The sequence below is a fragment of the Theropithecus gelada genome, chromosome 11 (assembly GCF_003255815.1).
Source record: "Theropithecus gelada isolate Dixy chromosome 11, Tgel_1.0, whole genome shotgun sequence".
Lineage (NCBI taxonomy): Eukaryota > Metazoa > Chordata > Mammalia > Primates > Cercopithecidae > Theropithecus > Theropithecus gelada.
This window is the reverse complement of record NC_037679.1, coordinates 16,339,557-16,357,587: the sequence shown is the minus strand read 5'-3', so window position 1 is coordinate 16,357,587 and position 18,031 is coordinate 16,339,557. Positions and strand designations below refer to the sequence as shown.

General features: G+C 43.2%; 1 protein-coding gene across 11 annotated transcripts in view; it reads left to right on the top strand.

The window, feature by feature from the left end:
* Positions 1 to 18,031, top strand: part of R3HDM2 (R3H domain containing 2) — a 188,199-nt gene that overhangs the window by 144,737 nt on the left and 25,431 nt on the right. For 4 of the 11 annotated variants that reach the window (XM_025402422.1, XM_025402430.1, XM_025402426.1 and 1 more), the window contains 5 exons: positions 2,083 to 2,178; positions 5,705 to 5,736; positions 5,835 to 5,888; positions 10,678 to 10,910; positions 14,600 to 14,766. In XM_025402422.1, coding sequence (XP_025258207.1) covers positions 2,083 to 2,178; positions 5,705 to 5,736; positions 5,835 to 5,888; positions 10,678 to 10,910; positions 14,600 to 14,766 — 582 coding nt within the window. The remainder of the gene's footprint in view (positions 1 to 2,082; positions 2,179 to 5,704; positions 5,737 to 5,834; positions 5,889 to 10,677; positions 10,911 to 14,599; positions 14,767 to 18,031) is intronic. The other 7 variants (XM_025402423.1, XM_025402424.1, XM_025402429.1 and 4 more) reach the window with 3 other exon arrangements.

The window sequence follows — 18,031 nt, the reverse complement described above, 5'->3', positions numbered from 1 at the left end:
ATTGCTTTGACCTCAAGCCTATCCTTTAGATAGTAAGTGATTATTTGGGGGTTAGCTAAGAAGGTTTAGATCCAGCCTGCCTCTGCTTGGCCTCCAAAAGGGATTAGATTTGAAGACCATGGTTGAGTAGAGCCTACATGAATCTTGCTAATTAATAACTATAATAATATCTTACCTCTAGTGTCAAAATTAGTTTTCTTGGGATATTGTATGGTCTTGAGACCAGGACCTTTCCTGCTTGCTACTTGAGTATTTGAGGGAGTCCTTTTGAGAAAAGTGCCATTATCTACTGTGGACAAACACACTGGGACTGATTGAAAACAAAGAAACATACAAAAAGACAAAATTTTAAAAACGAGAAAGAGCCTTTCCATCCTGATGCCCTTCTCCATTTTCCAAAACCCTTTTTCTGTGGATCAGGAATTATTCAGGCCTAGAGGCACATTGGGGCAAAGTGGAGTCTGTCCCTATTGTGAACTTTTCATCTCTCAGCTTCAGGCTTGATCCAGTAGGGTTGTTTCTGTGTACTTTCTATCTGTGACGTTAATAATAAGCATAATAATTGCTATCTTATTGAGTGTTTTCCCTGAACTAGGCTGTGTTCTAAACACATTGTATGCATTATCTCTTTTAATCCTCTTCACAACCCAATACGGATGGGGGTTATTATCCCCACTTTACATATAAGAAAACTGAGGCTAAGAGATGTTAAGTTACTTGCGTAAAGTTATATTGCTGGGAGGTGGCAGAGCTGAGATTCTGCCTGACCTCAAAGGCCATTATGTTCTTTCTACTTTGCCATTGGTTTACCTAGGGGCTGAGGACAATATAGCTCCTTGAGGTCCTGTGTCTTCTTGGAACTGAATTTATAAAAGGACATTTGGTAGGATTTAGGTTCTTGAAGCTAATGAGAACTAAATCTAGGCAAGGTTGATATTCTTGAAGTTATGGCTACCTTTGGAGATTGGTAAAGATCAGGAAGACCAGCCTAGAGCAGCAATCTCCTTAGTTGCTTCTTGTGAAGCTTTCAAAGCCTCTGGAGTGGAAGTCAGAATCTTTTATAATCTGGTGATATTCATTTGATGAGTTTTCTCCCTTAGAACTCCTTGCCTTCAAGAGCAGTACGGATAAGGATACTCTTATTACACCCTACCCTGGACAGTGTTGACCAGTTGCAGGCCAGGAGAGGAAAGATCATGATGAGGATTTAGATGGTAGGCTACTCAGAGGTGGTGATTTGCCCAGCCATCCCTTCTGGTTACCTCACTACATTTTCTAGAGAATGTAAGGTTCTTCTCTATCCTCCATTTTCTTCTTTTCCTTGTCGATCTCTCTATCTCTCCCCTTCCTCCACTGTACCTTACTTCTCTTCCTTTCTCTGCCCCTCTTTCTATCTGTTCTCCTTTTCTTTCTCTTTGTATTGCTCTGTTCTCTTTCTTCTTTATTTCTGTAATTTGTCTCTCCCCTTCCCCACCTCCAGTTAATATAGTTAAGATTAGGAAAAAAATGCTTAGACTTTGAGTTTAGCTTCGCCCTTGGGATTTCATTTCCAAGGCCCTCTTTGCTGAGCTGTGTGTGATTTGGGTCTTCAGGCCATGGCATTAGTGATTAATGAGGAATAATGCCAGGTGCTAGTTCTATAAACCTCCTCCTCTATGTTCAGCTCTGCTAAACACCTGTTTCTTCTCCCATTTCAGCTTCCGTCTATCCTTTGCTTTCCCTCTAAAGCAGTGTTGTCCCTTTTCCCAGGGCTATTTTCTCGATCCTTACTGACTGGAGGCTACCTGATTACTAGAGGGAAGCAACCCAGTCCTTATAAATAGTTGTTATTCTTGATACTGGGTGGGTGGGAGGGGTGGGGAGATGGAGAGTCCCCAGCCATCCAGAAAACCTGATCTCCCAAACTGCATGGTCAGATGTACCCAGTGAAACCTCTCCAGGACTGGAAATTTTATTCTTTTTTTTTTTTTCCATTTTTTTGATGGCAACTATAAACTTTCCCGGTTTCTCTTCCTTGCTGGTGTGCAGTGAGCTTGCAGTACGAGGAGAACTTAACTAGCTTAATTCTGCTCATCGATCTAGATCAGAGTTCCATTGCAGGATGGAAGGAGGAGCAAGTCAATAGAAGAGAGAGAGGAGGAATATCAAAGGGTCCGAGAGAGAATATTTGCCCGAGAGGTAAGTGTAGCATCTGAGAGTTGTCAGCCCATAGCTTTTAGCTCTTAAACGTTGGAACTGTGAATGGAATGAACCCTCCACAAATGTTTTTGGGTTTGTTTGTTTGTTTGTTTTATTTTAACCAACATCAGCCAACCCCAGATTTGATCTCTAAAACTAAATGTGGCTTATTGGGAAGCTGCAGATTTTCACTTATATTGTTTCAATACATTCTGCCATATGGTATACAAAGAGAACTAAAACTTGGAGTGGCTGAATTTGGTAAATTTGCCTAGACTGAAAATAGAAATGGTTTTGGCAGGGTCTGAATCTTGCCTCTAAAACCCTCCTCCTGCTTACCTTCTTTCACTCCCTCTATCCATTTTAGGCATCTTTGCTTCTAAGTGGAAGACATAGTGTTCACACAGGCTGTACATTCATCTTGTTTGACCAGCCTCGTTTTTAGGATATGTTGGTGATTGTTAGAGCACAGGTCTGGCATCCATTCTCTATGAGCTCCACATTCTGCATGCACAGAGAGTACCACTATTCCCTCCAGTCTCTACCTGAAAAGGAAGTCTCTTTCTTCCTATATTTCTTACCTTGCTTCCTACAGCAGGAGTAGCTCCTAGGGCTAAAAGCCAACATGAATCAGTTTAGGCAACGTTATTCTTAAATGTGTGGGCCACATCAAATATACTTGGTACCCCTGTATCTGGTTGCCTTTGCCTATCAGATTGAAGAGAAGAATAGCAGAAATTCAGGAAACATTGTGGGTGTACAAGAGGGAAACAAATCTCCAGAAAATGTAGTATCCAGATATGAGCACCATCTCACAATCACATGAGTAACAAAAGAGGGAAAACCAGTCTCCCTTCATTGTCAAAAGATGGTCAGGGTTTTCTTTGTTTTTTATTTTTATTTATTTATTTATTTATTTTAGATAGGGTTTTGCTTTGTCACCCAGGCTGCAGTACAGTGGCACAGTCACAGCTCACTGCAGCTTCAACCTCCTGGGCTCAAGCGATCCTCTTGCCTCAGCCTCCCGAGTAGCTGGGATTACAGGCACGCATTACCACGCCTGGCTAACTTTTTTATTTTTTGTAGAGACGGGGTCTCACTGTGTTGCCCAGACTGGTCTCAAACTCCTGTGCTCAAGTGATCCTTTCACCTCAGCCTCCTAAAGTGCTGGGACCATAGGCATGAGCCACTATGCCTGGCAAAAGATGGTCAGTTTTAATCAATATACTTAGATGAACACTACTCTCTTCCCATTCTCCCATTCTCCCCTTCTCACGAGGGAAATATAAATATATATAGATAGATATAGATATAGAGATATATATCTTTTCATCATCATCATTAGTTTAGAAAAATACTGTCTCCAACTAAAAAACTGAACAACTCTATGTACTTGCTCCATTGTCTCAGAGATCCTCACTGGGAACTGATATACAACAAACCTTCTGGCCCAAAGTCCAAGGAGAAGGAACCTTCTTACCTCCTGTTGTGTAGACTTCCATTCTGAGTCAGAAAAGTCCATCTTCCAAATTATTCAACCATAGCCCAAAGAGGGTTCTCTACCTTTACCTACAAACCAACTAGATGGAATGAGAGGAGAAATTTGTACATGGCTGTGGCCAACGGAACGGGTTGGTGGATAATAGTAGCAAGTACTGGTCGGGTGCAGTGGGTCACGCCTGTAATCCCAGCACTTTGGGAGGCCGAAGCAGACGGATCACCTGAGCTCGGGAGTTCGAGACCAACCTGACCATCATGGAGAAACCCCGTCTCTACTAAAAATACAAAATTAGCCAGGCATGGTGGCACATGCCTGTAATCCCAGCTACTCAGGGGGCTGAGGTAGGAGATTGCTCGAACCCGGGAGGCAGAGGTTGCGGTGAGCCAAGATTGTGCCATTGCACTCCAGCCTGGGCAACAAGAGCAAAACTCCGTCTCAAAAAAAAAAAAAAAAAAAAAAAGCAGCAAGCACTTATATAGCACTTACTATCTTTTAGGCATTGTTCTTAGTACTTGATATAGATTAACTCAGTCCTCATAGTAGGCCTATGAAGTAGTTTATATTATTTTCCCCATTTTATAAATGAGGAACTAAGGCACATAAAGGTTAAACAACCACCTAAGTTCACACTGCTAGTTAGCAAAAGAGCTAAGTATTTGAATTCAGCCTGGCTCCAGAGTCTACGCTCTTAACCCCCTAATGTAAACCACCTCTCAATAGCTTGCTCTGCTCTGGGCTCTTTAGATTAAGAAGTACCAGTGACATCGTAACCTAACTGACTATCTGTGATGTGTTCCTCTGCTTCACTTACACATGGAAAATGACTGCCCCACTATGATAGCCATTAGCAAAGCTACAGATGTTCTGAAAGCACAGACAATTTATAATAGGGTATTGGAGCTAATTATGTACAACACTGGACTGTATCTACCTACAACTATAACAAAGGCAAAGTTAGCTCTTCTCTTTTTTTATCCTGATTTCTAGTCTTCAAGCCTCTACTAATGTATGTATTCTTCATTAGATCCTTGTAGATTTATCACTTTGATTTCAGCACTTCTAACTCTTGTAGTGGTAGAGGCATCAGGAATCTCAGAAAGTCTAGACAAGGAACTATGGCCAAAGCCCATCATACTCCAAAGATTCCAAGTGGAGAGGAGCCTGGCTAAAGGAAGCTGATTAGGGGTGGAGTTGTGGGGTTGGGTGTGGGAGCAGGAGGCAGCCCATAAAGAAAGGAAGTGGCAAGAAGGGTGTTTGGATGGAAATGCTGCTGCTGCAGCCTTCTCTGGAGCCTGAGCTATATATTGGAAAAGCTGCCCAGCATAGGCTCTGCTCTGCATGGAGCTCACTCTGCTCAGCAGCTGGACACTCTTGGTACCTTTTCCTAAAGCTTGGGAATCCACCACAATGCTCACTTCACTCAGCTCAGTGGCTTTGTCAGGAAATGATCCCCAAAGGGAATGTTTCAGGCTTTTAATTTTCTCATTTTTTCTAGGCCCTGAAAAGTACCTCTTCCACAATATCCCACCCTCCTTGGGTCTCAGGTCAGAATGTCTTTCATTTTGGCCAATGTAGGAAACAGAAATGGAAAAGCCATTGAGGATGATTTCCAAAAACAAAGTTTCTTTCTCTTGTCTCCCTTTTCCCTTCCTTTGAACACACTCTTTAGGACCGAGGACATGAGTTGTTATTCCCAGGTTACCAATAAATTTAGAGCTAAAAAGGAAATAATAATTAGGTTAATACTTTCCTCTTCCTCCTTTTCACACTCCTGCCTTTGTCAGCCTCTTTTTTTAAAAACACCTATCCGAAGGCTAAAACCACCAAATGCTCTTTCCCATTAAAGGTGAGAAGTCAGATTGGGTATGTGGGTGTGGGTCATCCTGTCCCTGGCCCCTCTCTCCCTGTTGGTGGGGTGAGCTTTGGTTTGAGGACCTTGGGTATTCATAGCATCATGGACATCCTTTTCGGTCATGCCATGCTGTTTTCTTATAAGTTATTTTCCGTTTTCTCCCCCTCACCTAGACTGGCCAGAACGGATATCTAAATGACATCAGGTTAGTACCACTTAGCATGTTCCCTGCTTCTCATTGAGCTTTGCCAGTGAGGTTAATATAATCCTGTAATGATGCTTTTCTTTGATGTTAACCAACAGACTCTCCAAAGAAGCCTTTTCTTCTAGCTCTCACAAGAGAAGGCAGATTTTTAGGTACCTCTGTGTGATCTATATCTCTCCTTTTTATTTTTAATTTTATTTTGTTTTGCTGTAATCTTTTCAGCAGAGTGGGTTTGCTCCATGCATGGCTGCTTGTGGAATAATTAAATTTGTGGTTTTTGCAACATTGGATATTTTTCCCCATTTAAAAAAAAATGGCTCCTGGTCAATGACTTTATTTGTATTGTTGCTGATTTCATTTTGAGTCCTAAATAGGTGGTGAAGGGGACCAAATAGGTGTGTCTGGGATAGGTACAGCTTCCTCCCAGAAATTTGCTGGAATTGGGCATTTTTGAAAGATTCAAACATATTTATAGTAAGGTAAAAGAATGGGCGTCTTCTGGCTAACCTTTTCTGAATCTGTTGAAAAGATGTGTAGACATTATTCCTGACCCAGCATATCTTAAAGATATCTTTAAGAAAAAATAACACATATATATATAGAGACAGAGAGAGAGACACATATACGGACACCTCTATGTATGTAGTTTTCTCTTGAGGCAATGTAATATATAAGAAAGATGACCTCAGAAAGGACCTGGCCAGGCACGGTGGCTCAGGCCGGTAATCCCAGCACATTGGGAGGCCGAGGTGGGTAGATCACGAGGTCAGGAGTTCAAGACCAGCTTGGCCAAGATGGTGAAACCCTGTCTGTACTAAAAATACAAAAATTAGCCAGGCGTGGTGGTAGGCACCTGTAATCCCAGCTACTCAGGAGGCTGAGGCAGAGAATTGCTTGAACCTGGGAGGCAGAGGTTGCAGTGAGCCGAGATCGCGCCACTGCACTCCATCCAGCCTGAGCAACAGAGCAAGAATCCGTCTCAAAAAAAAAAAAGGGACCTGTCTGCCTTAGAATGGACTTAAAGTGTGTCCTTCATATGATCATTACTTACTCTGAATGCTGGTGCAACCTGTTGTATTAACTTCCCCAGTTCCCAATGTTCTCCATTTCCCCGCAAAGCAGGTATACTACCCTCCCTTTCATTTCAGTCTCTCAATCCTACCCCAGAGGATAATACAAGGCAGTGTAAATAGAATAGGGTCTAGTCTGTTACCAACTCATTTTAGGTATATTCTTCCCAATTTACCAATAGAAAAACTAGAAAATACTGAGAACCTGAGTATTTAACACTAGAATTCAGGTCTAACCCCCTTTCCAAAGGGTTTCTCTCTTACTGACTACTACACTTGATAAGGACTGTCTGACTAACTCAGATTTGAGATCTCACTCCTAGTACTCTAGTTGTCCTTTCTCTGTTGTCCTTTCTAAAGCTAGCCAAACCATGTGGAAATTGGGATAGTGAGATTTCCCATTCTTAGGTAGAGGATTTTCCATCTTTCTCAAGTCTTTTTTTCTTAGGCTATCCTGCCCTGCAGTTCATCTGAAAACCCCAGGCAGAGAGGGCCTTGCATTGTTGGTGGTAGTAGAGATAGATCGAGTCCCCTTCATTAAAAACAAAAAACAAAAAAATCAAGATTCCTGTTTCACAGTCTACACTTTGGGGTCATAGATCATCCCAGGATAACTACAAGAAATAGGAGTTTTAAACCAACTCCTATGTGTGAATTAATGCACAGTGCTTTACAGTCACCAGAGTATACTTTATCTGATTCAGTTCTCTCAACATCCTAATTTGGTCAGCTGGTTTACATGTAAGAAGACAAAAGCAGAGAGATTAAGTGAATAGCCCGAGTTTACATGGCTAATAGAAGCAAAAATGGAGCTGATTCGTAGTTTAGTGTCCTCTTCACTACACCACACCAGCTCTCTACAGATGTCACCCCTTCCTCTCTTAGTAGTGTTACATTTGGAGCCCTAATCCAGATTCACTGATTAGAATGATGCTCTTTTTAGTGCTGTGGACCATCACACTACATCAAACTGCAGATAATAGTTTGAAAGATCTACTGAGCAGGTGCAGCCCTTTCCTCTCCAGACTTCTTTTTTTCTTCTCTTTTTTTTTTTTTTTTTTTTGAGACAGAGTTTCGTTCTTGTTGCCCAGGCTGGAGTGCAAGGGCGTGATCTTGGCTCACTGCAACCTCCGTCTCCCAGGTTCAAGCAATTCTCCTGCCTCAGCCTCCTGAGTAGCTAGGATTACAGGCATGCACCACCACGCCCGGCTAATTTTGTATTTTTAGTAGAGACGGGGTTTCTCCATGTTAAGGCTGGTCTCAAACTCCTGACCTCAGGTGATCCGCCCGCCTCGGTCTCCCAAAGTCCTGGAATTACAGGCGTGAACCACCACGCCTCTCTAGACCTTTTAAGCTACTGGTTTTCAAACTGAGCTTTGATTGATGATCTAGGTCATCTAAAATGCAGCATCATGGGCACTTAAGAGAATAATTTCTTCCTCTACTTGGATACTAGTCCAAAATGCTAATGTTTAGAAGCTGATCTTCTCTAATTGCTTTACACCTTTCTGGCCCAGTTTATGTTTGTGAAACAAATACCTGTAAACCAAACTCCATCATCCACATTGACAATAACATGGCAGCTTCCCAGTTCTTTGGAAGAGTCTGCTCCATTGACAAATAAACCACAGTGAGGCCTTACTGATGTTTATTGCCACCTCTTCAACAGGCATCTTTACCCATTCCCCAGACCCAACAAGCTGAACTTTTCACCAGCACTAAATCTGCTTGTAAAAACTAATCAGCTGTGATGTTATACGAATATGAGGTGTGACTGCTCTTTATCCTTTATCTCCATCTCTCCAACATACACACAATCCAATATAGTGCTCAGAATTGAATCTGGGTAGCTTTCCCTAATTATTTTTATTTGTAGAGAGGGAAAATTGATCTTTTTCCTGCCAAGACTCAACTTAGATTCTCCAAGTCTCAGGGGAGTAGTGTGCTAACCCAGGTTAGTCAGAAGATAATCAGGCAGTCTACATTTTGAGCGTTTGGTCATCACTGTCTTGGGGAAACTGGATTAGTATAGAAGTGCTGCCATTTTGGCCCTAGCTTTTCAAGGTATTTGGTTTAAAGTTGCCTTGTTCACTGTCTACCTCTAGTAGCAAGAGAAAATAAATGGCAGGATTTCCTTTTCAGTGGAAAAGGCCTTTAGGACTTGTCTTGCAAAATTCAAGCTCTAATGTCTAATGAGCAGCCTCATCTATTGCCACTGCTGTATTCCCTTACCCCACAAACACTCATTTTTATTGAGTCCTCTTAGTATACTTGCCTTTGTCCATTGAGATGTAGCTATTGTCTCTCACTTCAGGTCTGGTTTTGTTCCTGAAGAGTACCTAACTTACACTTCTTTCTTGTTTCCCATTCTACTTTTGACATTCCAAGGAAAGGGGTAAAGCTTTGGAGAAACAAATATTTTTTAATTCGCTAACTATAGAGAGAGAAGCATTTAAGTGCTTACACACACACACAGACACACACACACACTCACTCTTGGGGTTGCAGAGAAGAATTAGCATGTTCCTAACCCGTTGTGCCAGTGTATTCTTAGCTCATCGTGATTGGCTTCACTAAAACCTAAAAGAAGGACCCTCGCATGTATTTTGCCCATTTTTTCTACAGTGTCTTTAGAGTAGGTATTCTAATAAAGAAAGGTGTTTTCTTTAATATTAACACCCTTAAGAAAAACGCCTTTCTGTATTAAAATAACTCTGAGCCTAGTGCCTTTGGAGCCAGTGGGATTGGAATGGGATTTTCTATTTGCTTTTGAGGGGATGGTGGTAAAAAGAAGGGAGCCCAAACTACAATGATTTTTTGCTTAATTATTCCTTGGTATACCTACCAAAATCTGTAATTGTTATCATTTGGTTTCCTTAGGTCATTAGTTGTTGGGGATGTGGGGTATGAAAGAAAAATTGCTGGGTCTTTGTTGCTTAATGATTAAGAAGCAATGAGAGCTCAACAAGACAGGGTTTTCAGGCCAACCTGGCTATCTTGAGGCATACAGCTGTTAATAATCAGACAGTGATTGTAACATCATGATAACCCTGATGTTTCCAGAGCCAAATAAGAGAGGGAGAATCCCTTTCCTTAATAGTTTTGCTTAGGGAGATAGGATTATGAATATGAAGGCAACTAGGCACAGTCAGCCCCCCTGCTCCTTGCCTTCCTGAGTCCCAAGAGCGTATTTGCTGAAGACTTTAGCGCTTAGAGATCCTGAAACCAATTGTTCGCAGACAGTAACATGGAATTTCCACAAAACAGGTTGGATCAATCCTAGACTATCAAACTGAGTTTTCGATAGTGCCCCTTTAGTTCACTATACTCTTCTTGCAACTCCTGGAAGGGTGGCCATAAGCAGCACCTCTGCTGGCTTAGACATGTGGACATGTGTTATGTGGAAGACCCATTATGGGTTTTATCCATGTTATTGGCTACTCCTGTCTTTTAGCAATAGCAACTTCTAGGAGTCCTTTTATTTTAAGAACTTTCAGAAGAAACTGGTGTCCCTCTGTTCCCCATTATTTCTTGCATGTGTGGGATTACCCTCAGAGGGTGGGGAAGAGACCACAGCCAATCTCAGCATCATGTATATGGTTTCCCATCCACCTCTGGTCTGATGTATTAAATTAGTTGCCAGCACACTGTCTTCCAGATTTGCCTCTGTGTTATTTGTTACTGTACTGGATCTTGTTCTGTCTGCTCCCATCAACTCTTAGTTGGCCAGCCAACTAACAATAAGTCAGTGTCCATCCTCCCTTTAATTCTTATTCATTCTTTATTATTGAGAGAATAGAAATGAATTATCTCCTAGCCCTTCTGCTAAAATGGTGGGTGGGAGGAGTTCTGACCACTATGGTCTCTGCAGGGGGAACCGTGAAGGGCTGAGCCGTACCTCAAGCAGCCGCCAGAGCAGCACAGACAGCGAACTCAAATCCCTGGAGCCACGCCCTTGGAGCAGCACAGACTCTGATGGCTCTGTCCGGAGCATGCGACCCCCTGTCACCAAAGCCAGCAGCTTCAGTGGAATCTCTATCCTTACCCGAGGTGACAGTATCGGCAGCAGTAAAGGCAGCAGTGCAGGAAGGATCGCCAGGCCAGGTATTACAGCTTCTTTTCTTCCTGTCATATCCATCCCTTCTTGCTTGTCTCCTGTGAAACATCACTGTTACTTAACTTTTTTTTTTTTTTTTGAGACAGTCTCCTCTGTTGCCCAGGCTGTAGTGCAGTAGTGTGATCTCAGCTCACTGCAACCTCCGCCTCCCGGGTTCAAGAGATTCTCCTGCCTCAGCCTCTTGCATAGCTGGGATTACAGGCTTGTGCCACCATGCCTGACTAATTTTTGAATTTTTAGTAGAGGTGAGGTTTCACCATGTTGGTCAGGCTGGTCTCGAACTCCTGGCCTGAGGTGATCCACCTGCCTCAGCCCTCCAAAGTGCTGGGATTACAGGCGTGAGTCACCGCGCCCAGCCCTTATTTACTTTTTTTTTTTTTTTTTTTTTTTTTTTTTTGAGACGGAGTCTTGCTCTGTAGCCCGGGCTGGAGTGCAGTGGCCGGATCTCAGCTCACTGCAAGCTCCGCCTCCCGGGTTTACGCCATTCTCCTGCCTCAGCCTCCCGAGTAGCTGGGACTACAGGCGCCCGCCACCTCGCCCGGCTAGTTTTTTGTATTTTTAGTAGAGACGGGGTTTCACCGTGTTAGCCAGGATGGTCTCGATCTCCTGACCTCGTGATCCGCCCGTCTCGGCCTCCCAAAGTGCTGGGATTACAGGCTTGAGCCACCGCGCCCGGCCCCCCTTATTTACTTTTAATAAAACATTTGTCCCAGTATAGTTTCCTGGAAATCTAATACAGCCATGCAAAGGGAAATTTGAATTTTGGATCCATTGTCCTTGCTTGGATTTAATCCTCCTCATTTTCTTTCAAACCTTATGCCTGATTGAAAAAAAGAAAAAAAAAAAAGAATTGATTGTGATTAGATTATTTTCTCTGATTTTCATCTAAGGTGGAACATCCATATCAGCCTAGGTCTCAAGTTATATACTAAGATAAAAATGATAGCCACTTTCATTCTGTGACTCTTGAGATTGTAGAGGCTTTGTAGAGCAGAGGGAATCCTTAGAGTTTAGTTGTTTGTAATTAATTGATACTAGCCAATAGGCTAGAATTTAGAGGGATGCTGCTATGGCTGCTTCCCTGGAGCTCAGTCACTGGAAAGGAGCAGACATTTCTATGTTCCACATGAAAGCTCTGTAACCACCCATCAGCTCTCCATCTATTTCTGCTGCACTCTTAGCAGAAGGGCATTTAGACCTCTTATTTCATCATCCTTCTCTCTTTGAAGAATTGCTTGAATCTCATCCCAAAAGTTCTGTAGTTATTATCAAAAGGCATCAGTAGTGCTGAAGATTTTGCCTCTGACCCCTAGGTCTCTGCTGCCCTTCTCTGTTACCTCCTTTCTAATCCCACTGCCTCAGCCTTTATCCAGGCTTTTATTTTCTTTTATGTAACTATGACACTGGTGCCCAAACTGATATCTCTACTCCATTCTCAGCTCTTTTTATTGATTTTTTTTTTTTTTTACTTTTTCAAGAGTTGGGGTCTTGCTATCACCCAGGCTGGATTGCAGTGGCACCATCATAGCTTACTGCAGCCTTGAACTCCTGGGCCCAAATGATCCTCCCACTTCGGACTCCCAAGTAGCTGGGATTACAGATGTGAGCCATTGTGCCTGGTTGCTTAGCCCTTTTTAGAGCCAGTTTGCCAATCTAAAACAGATCTAAACACATCAGTGCTCCTTAAAAATGTTCATTTCTGCATCATCACCTGAATAGTAAAATCCAAACTACTTAATATAACATAACTTTCTGACTCCGGTTTGCCATTGCTGTCTAATTTCCAGATCTTTCCTTCTTTCCAACCATTTCTTTCTTTTTCTTTTTTTTTTTTTTTGAGATGGAGTCTCGCTCTTATTGTGCAATGGCATGACCTCGGCTCACTGCAACCTCCGCCTCCCAGGTTCAAGCGATTCTCCTGCCTCAGCCTTTCAAGTAGCTGGGATCGCAGGCACCTGCCACCATGCCCGGCTAATTTTTTGTATTTTTACAAAATTTTGGTAGAGATGGGGTTTCACCATGTTGGCCAAGCTGGTCTCAAACTCCTGATGTCAGGTGATCCACCCACCTCAGCCTCCCAAAGTGCTGGGATTATAGGCATGAGCCACCACACCCACCAACCATTTCTTGAATATGACATTAGCTTTGTTTCCTCTTGGTCTTACAAGCATCTGTCATTCTTCAACCCCAGCTTTCCTGCTGACCTCTCTTTAAATCCTTTCCTGACCCTCCCAGGAGTTTTTGCTTCCTCATCTTTGCTTTCATACAACTTTGTCAATATCACTGATGTATTCCTTATCCTTACCAGATTATAATTGTCGTGTGGATGTCTATCTCCCATCAGAAGTGCCTGTGCTGTTGGCCAGGCATGGTGGCTCACACCTGTCATCTTAGCACTCTGGGAGGCAGAGGCAGGCGGGTCACTTGAGGCCAGGGGTTCGAAACCAGCCTGGCCAACAAGGCAAAACCCCGTCTCTACCAAAAACATCAAAATTAGCTGGGCGTGGTGGTGGGTGCCTGTAATTCCAGCTACTTGGGAGGCTGAGGCAGAAGAATCGCTTGAACCTGGGAGGTGGAGGTTGCAGTGAGCCAAGATTGTGCTACTGCACTCCAGCCTGGGCGACAGAGTGAGACTCTGTCTCAAAGAAAGAAATAAGTTCCTCTGCTGTTAAGGGCAAGGACTGTGTTTCACTCATCTTTATGTCTTTAGTTCATTATACAGTGCCTGGCACATAGTAGATATTCAGTAAAAGTATGTTGTGTTGAATGAGTTCATGCCTTGAGAGCCTAGAAATGGGGAAAATAGTTGGATAAAGTTATGTGTATGCATGTGCCCATGTGTATGCTTGAAGTTTTCTCAGCAACTTTTTTTTTTTTTTTTTTGAGACTGAGTCTCACTCTTGTTGCCCAGGCTGGAGTGTCATGATGCGATCTCAGCTTACTGCAGCCTCCACCTCCTGGGTTCAAGCGATTCTCCTGTCTCAGCCTCCCAGGTAGCTGGGATTACAGGCGCCCACCCCCAAGCTCAGATAATTTTTAGTAGAGATGGAGTTTCACTGTGTTGGCCAGGCTGGTCTCAAACTCCTGACCTCAGGTGATCCACCCGCCTCAGCCTCCCAAAGTGCTGGGATTATAGGTGTGAGCCACCACACCCGCCCCTCAGCAACTTTTATAAGAGATGTTGCAAATTGAGAAGAAAGCAAAGAGAAAACAGATCTCTCTCTCTCTCTAGCAAGAAGACAGATCTCTCTCTCTCTCTCTCTAGCAAAATCTCTCTAGCAAACAGACAGATCTCTTAAGAGACCAAAAATCTGTGCTTTCCCAGAAAGTAAGCATTCATGTTTTCAGCTATCTAAGTGTGATGGACAGATTCCAGGCACTTCAGGGGAGGTGCTTCAGCAGCCTCACATTTTGTTCAATTTCATAACCAAACATTGACAGTCAAGGTGGTTCCTGTCCCTAGGGAGCAAAAGCCTGCAAAGGGGAGGACTGGCATCAGCAAGGCAGCTGAAATGCATCTGTGCTTATATGTGAATCTTCAAAAGACAGTAGGGGAGGGGACAAAAGGGAATAAAGAGGAAAGACAAAGAAAAAGTAGAGCCCTCTAAGCCTTCCAGGGATAATGTGTTCATGGCTTGTGCTTAACAACTTTTCTTGGGTTTCTTCTTTGCCTTAGGTATGGCACTAGGTGCCCCAGAAGTGTGCAACCAGGTCACCTCATCCCAGTCTGTCCGGGGCCTTCTCCCTTGTACTGCCCAGCAGCAGCAGCAGCAGCAGCAACTTCCTGCTCTCCCGCCCACGCCTCAGCAACAGCCACCCTTGAATAATCACATGATCTCACAGGTGAGTCACCACTCAGTGTCAGAGTCCTCTCCACTCTGATTCAAGCAAACTTTAGATGTACCGTCATGTCTCTTGTGCTGTGGGTGGCAGGAAGGATCAGTTTTTGGAGACATGCCACTCTCTCCCCCATTTCTCATTTGTTAGTTGTGGGGAAAGAAGAACCTTGGGCAAAGATTTTGCCAAATAACTCTTAGTAGAGTCAGCTTGGGGGTTTTTTGCTTTATATTTCTTCCTCTGCCTCCTGAACATTGTCAGTAGAATCTTTTATTTCATACCACATTTCTACTATGCCCCATCTCCCTCTATGTCCGTGTGTAATTAACAAGGCATTTTTTTCCATTACATCTATATATGGAACTTGAAAAGATTATAACTTCTGCCATCATCTGGCCAACTATGTGGACCCATAAACACGTATTTATGTGTTGGGGTTTGGGGAAAAAATAAATAACACTCAAGACCCCTGCCATACATATGTCATGAAACACAAAGACTCCAAATGTTGTCTTTGTTTTCCATGACTCAAAAGGGCTGTATCCTTCTCATTCTGTTGCTGGACTGGTAAATGTTGGTACCAACTAGAGTTTAAGTGAAGTTCTGCATCTGTGGAGACCAGGAAGGTCATCTAAGAATCAGGTCCTGTTCTAAACCAGAACTTTAGTATTCTGTTTTATTTTTTTCTTTTAATTTTTAAAAAATGTATTGTTGTTACTATTATTTTGAGACAGGATCCTGCTTATGTTGCCTAGGCTGGTCTCAAACTCATGGGCTCAAGTGATCCTCCCTCCTCATCCTCCTAAAGTGCTGAGATTACAGGCATGAGCCATCATGCCTGGCCAGTGTCATTAAGGTGACTATGTTTAAAAGTCACCTTAAGGCCGGGCGTGGTGGCTCAAGCCTGCAATCCCAGCACTTCGGGAGGCTGAGGCAGGTGAATCGCCTGAGGTCAGGAGTTGTTCAAGACCAGCCTGACCAACATGGTGAAACCCAGTCCCTACTAAAAATACAAAAATTAGCCAGGTATGGTGGCGGGCGCCTGTAATCCCAGTTACTAGGGAGCCTGAGGCAGGAGAATCGCTTGAACCCATGAGGCGGAGGTTGTGGTGAGCTGAGATCGCGCCACTGCTCTCTAGCCTGGGTGACAGAGTAAGACCCTGTCTTAAAAAACAAACAAACAAAAAGTCACCTTAATAATCTGAGCAGAGCTGTGCTGAGATCTTCACTTACTCTCTTCTCACATGAATAGAGCTGTTTGTGAGGAGAGCCCCATACTTTATCCTGAAGTATTCTCTTGTAGCTGGGAAGCCTATATGTCTGCGGTCTTTTCTGCTGCAGTTTACATTGTCATTTCACCTCCCAGGCTCCCTCATCCCCCTGCTTATTAGTCCAGCTTGGCCTTAGATATATTTCTTCCCTAGGTGTAAGAAGCAAGTCCCAAACACTAATACCCCATGAACTAGAAACTAGAGTGCAAAGACCCCAGAATGGCCCAGTATTGCCCTATCTCAAATATTGTGAAATGAAGCTGAAATAAAGAACAGTGAAGATCTAGGAAATCCTACTTTGTGTCTAAATGTAATTTGCATGCAAGTCAGTGCAGCCCTCTATCTTAGTCTAAGTCAGTTCTTTCTATAGTCCTAACTTTCTTGTTCTACCACCATCTACCCCAGTAAGTCCCGTTCGCTTCAGTTTACCTTGCTCCCTACTGAAGCATAGTGTGTTTGTGTTCTTTTCTCTGTCTGTGTCTTAATTCAAACCTGTAAGTAGGTAAACTGTGCTTCTCCTTCTGCTGTCTGCTACTGTATTTTTTTATGTGTATGACTTGCTTTTCCAAGGTCCTAATATTTTCTGGGGTTTTTTCCCCTAAAAGGTGTATTTTAATAGTCTTGCTCCCTTTTCTCCCTCTTAGTCTCCCATCTGCCTCCACCTTCCACCTATCATCTCATACCTAGAAACAGACAGCAAGAGTGGGAGAGGAATAAAGAGATAAGAGAAGAACCATTTGGGACTGAAATTTATACAGAATGTCCAAGTGACTGGCCCTAAACCCCAATCTTCTACTCAGGTTCTATTCCTGCTACTGGATTGTGAGGGTCAGTTGGTCGATCGTTGGCTTGGCTTATCTCCTGTGGGGAGTGTGGTGCCAGGTTAGGTGCTATAGCTTGGGGGTAAGGGAACACTACTTAGTGCAGAGATTCATGTTCTCTTCGAAATTCATTCTTGAGATTAATTGTGATCACTAACTCCAAATGAAAGAATCTTATCCAAGTTTTGATGCCCTATAAGCATTTATGGAAGCTGCTAAAAATTATCCCACCTTCTCACTGTATGTATCTCCTTTTCTCTTCTTCTCCACTTTTTCACCCTTTTTATTTTTATTTTATTATTTTTTTTTTTTTGCTTTCTTTTCCCCTAATTGGCCTTCAGCACTGGGGGCTCCCTAGACTGAAGCTGCTGAGCCTGAGAATAATTATTGTTCAGTTTCTAATGGCACGTAACTGTGCACGGATTAAAGAAGTGATCACGTGCACACACAAACACCACTGTGCTTATTCTAAAGCTTTTCGTGTAGAAGAAAAACTTTGAGACTGGGTGCGGTAGCTCACGCCTGTAATCCCAGCACTTTGGGAGGCTGAGGAGGGCAGATTACTTGAAACCAGAAGTTCGAGACCAGCCTGGCCAACCTGGTGAAACACCGTCTCTACTAAAAATACAGAAATTAGCTGGGTGTGGTGGTGCACGTCTGTAATCCCAGCCTCTTGGGAGGCTGAAGCATGAGAATCACTTGACCCTGGGAGGTAGAGGTTGCAGTCAACTGAGATTGCACCACTGTACTCCAGCCTGGGCAACACAGCGAGACTCTGCCTTAAAAAAAAAAAAAAAATCTTCGAGGAAGGGTTTTTAACTTTAACTCTGTCACACAAGGCACTTGCCCCAGGTCTGGGAATAGTACTGATTAAACCATGATCTTTCCCTTCCTGGCGGGCCTCCTCTGTCCAAATAGGCCTTCAAATTGTGTGTCAGTGAAGCTTGTGAAACCAGGGGTGAGGCTGAAGACTAAAGGGCCAGGGGCTCCCTTTTGCCCAATTTACTTAAAATGAAGTAGACTTCTTGAAAAGGAGTTCTCTGGGCCTCCTCTTGTCATCAGGCATCCGAGAGCCAGTGAACGAGCCCAGAATTTGCCAGTAGGTGGCAGCCACATTCCTCAGGGCCAGTCATTTTTTTTTTTTCTTTTTTTTTTTTCATTATTTATTTTTCTTTTTTT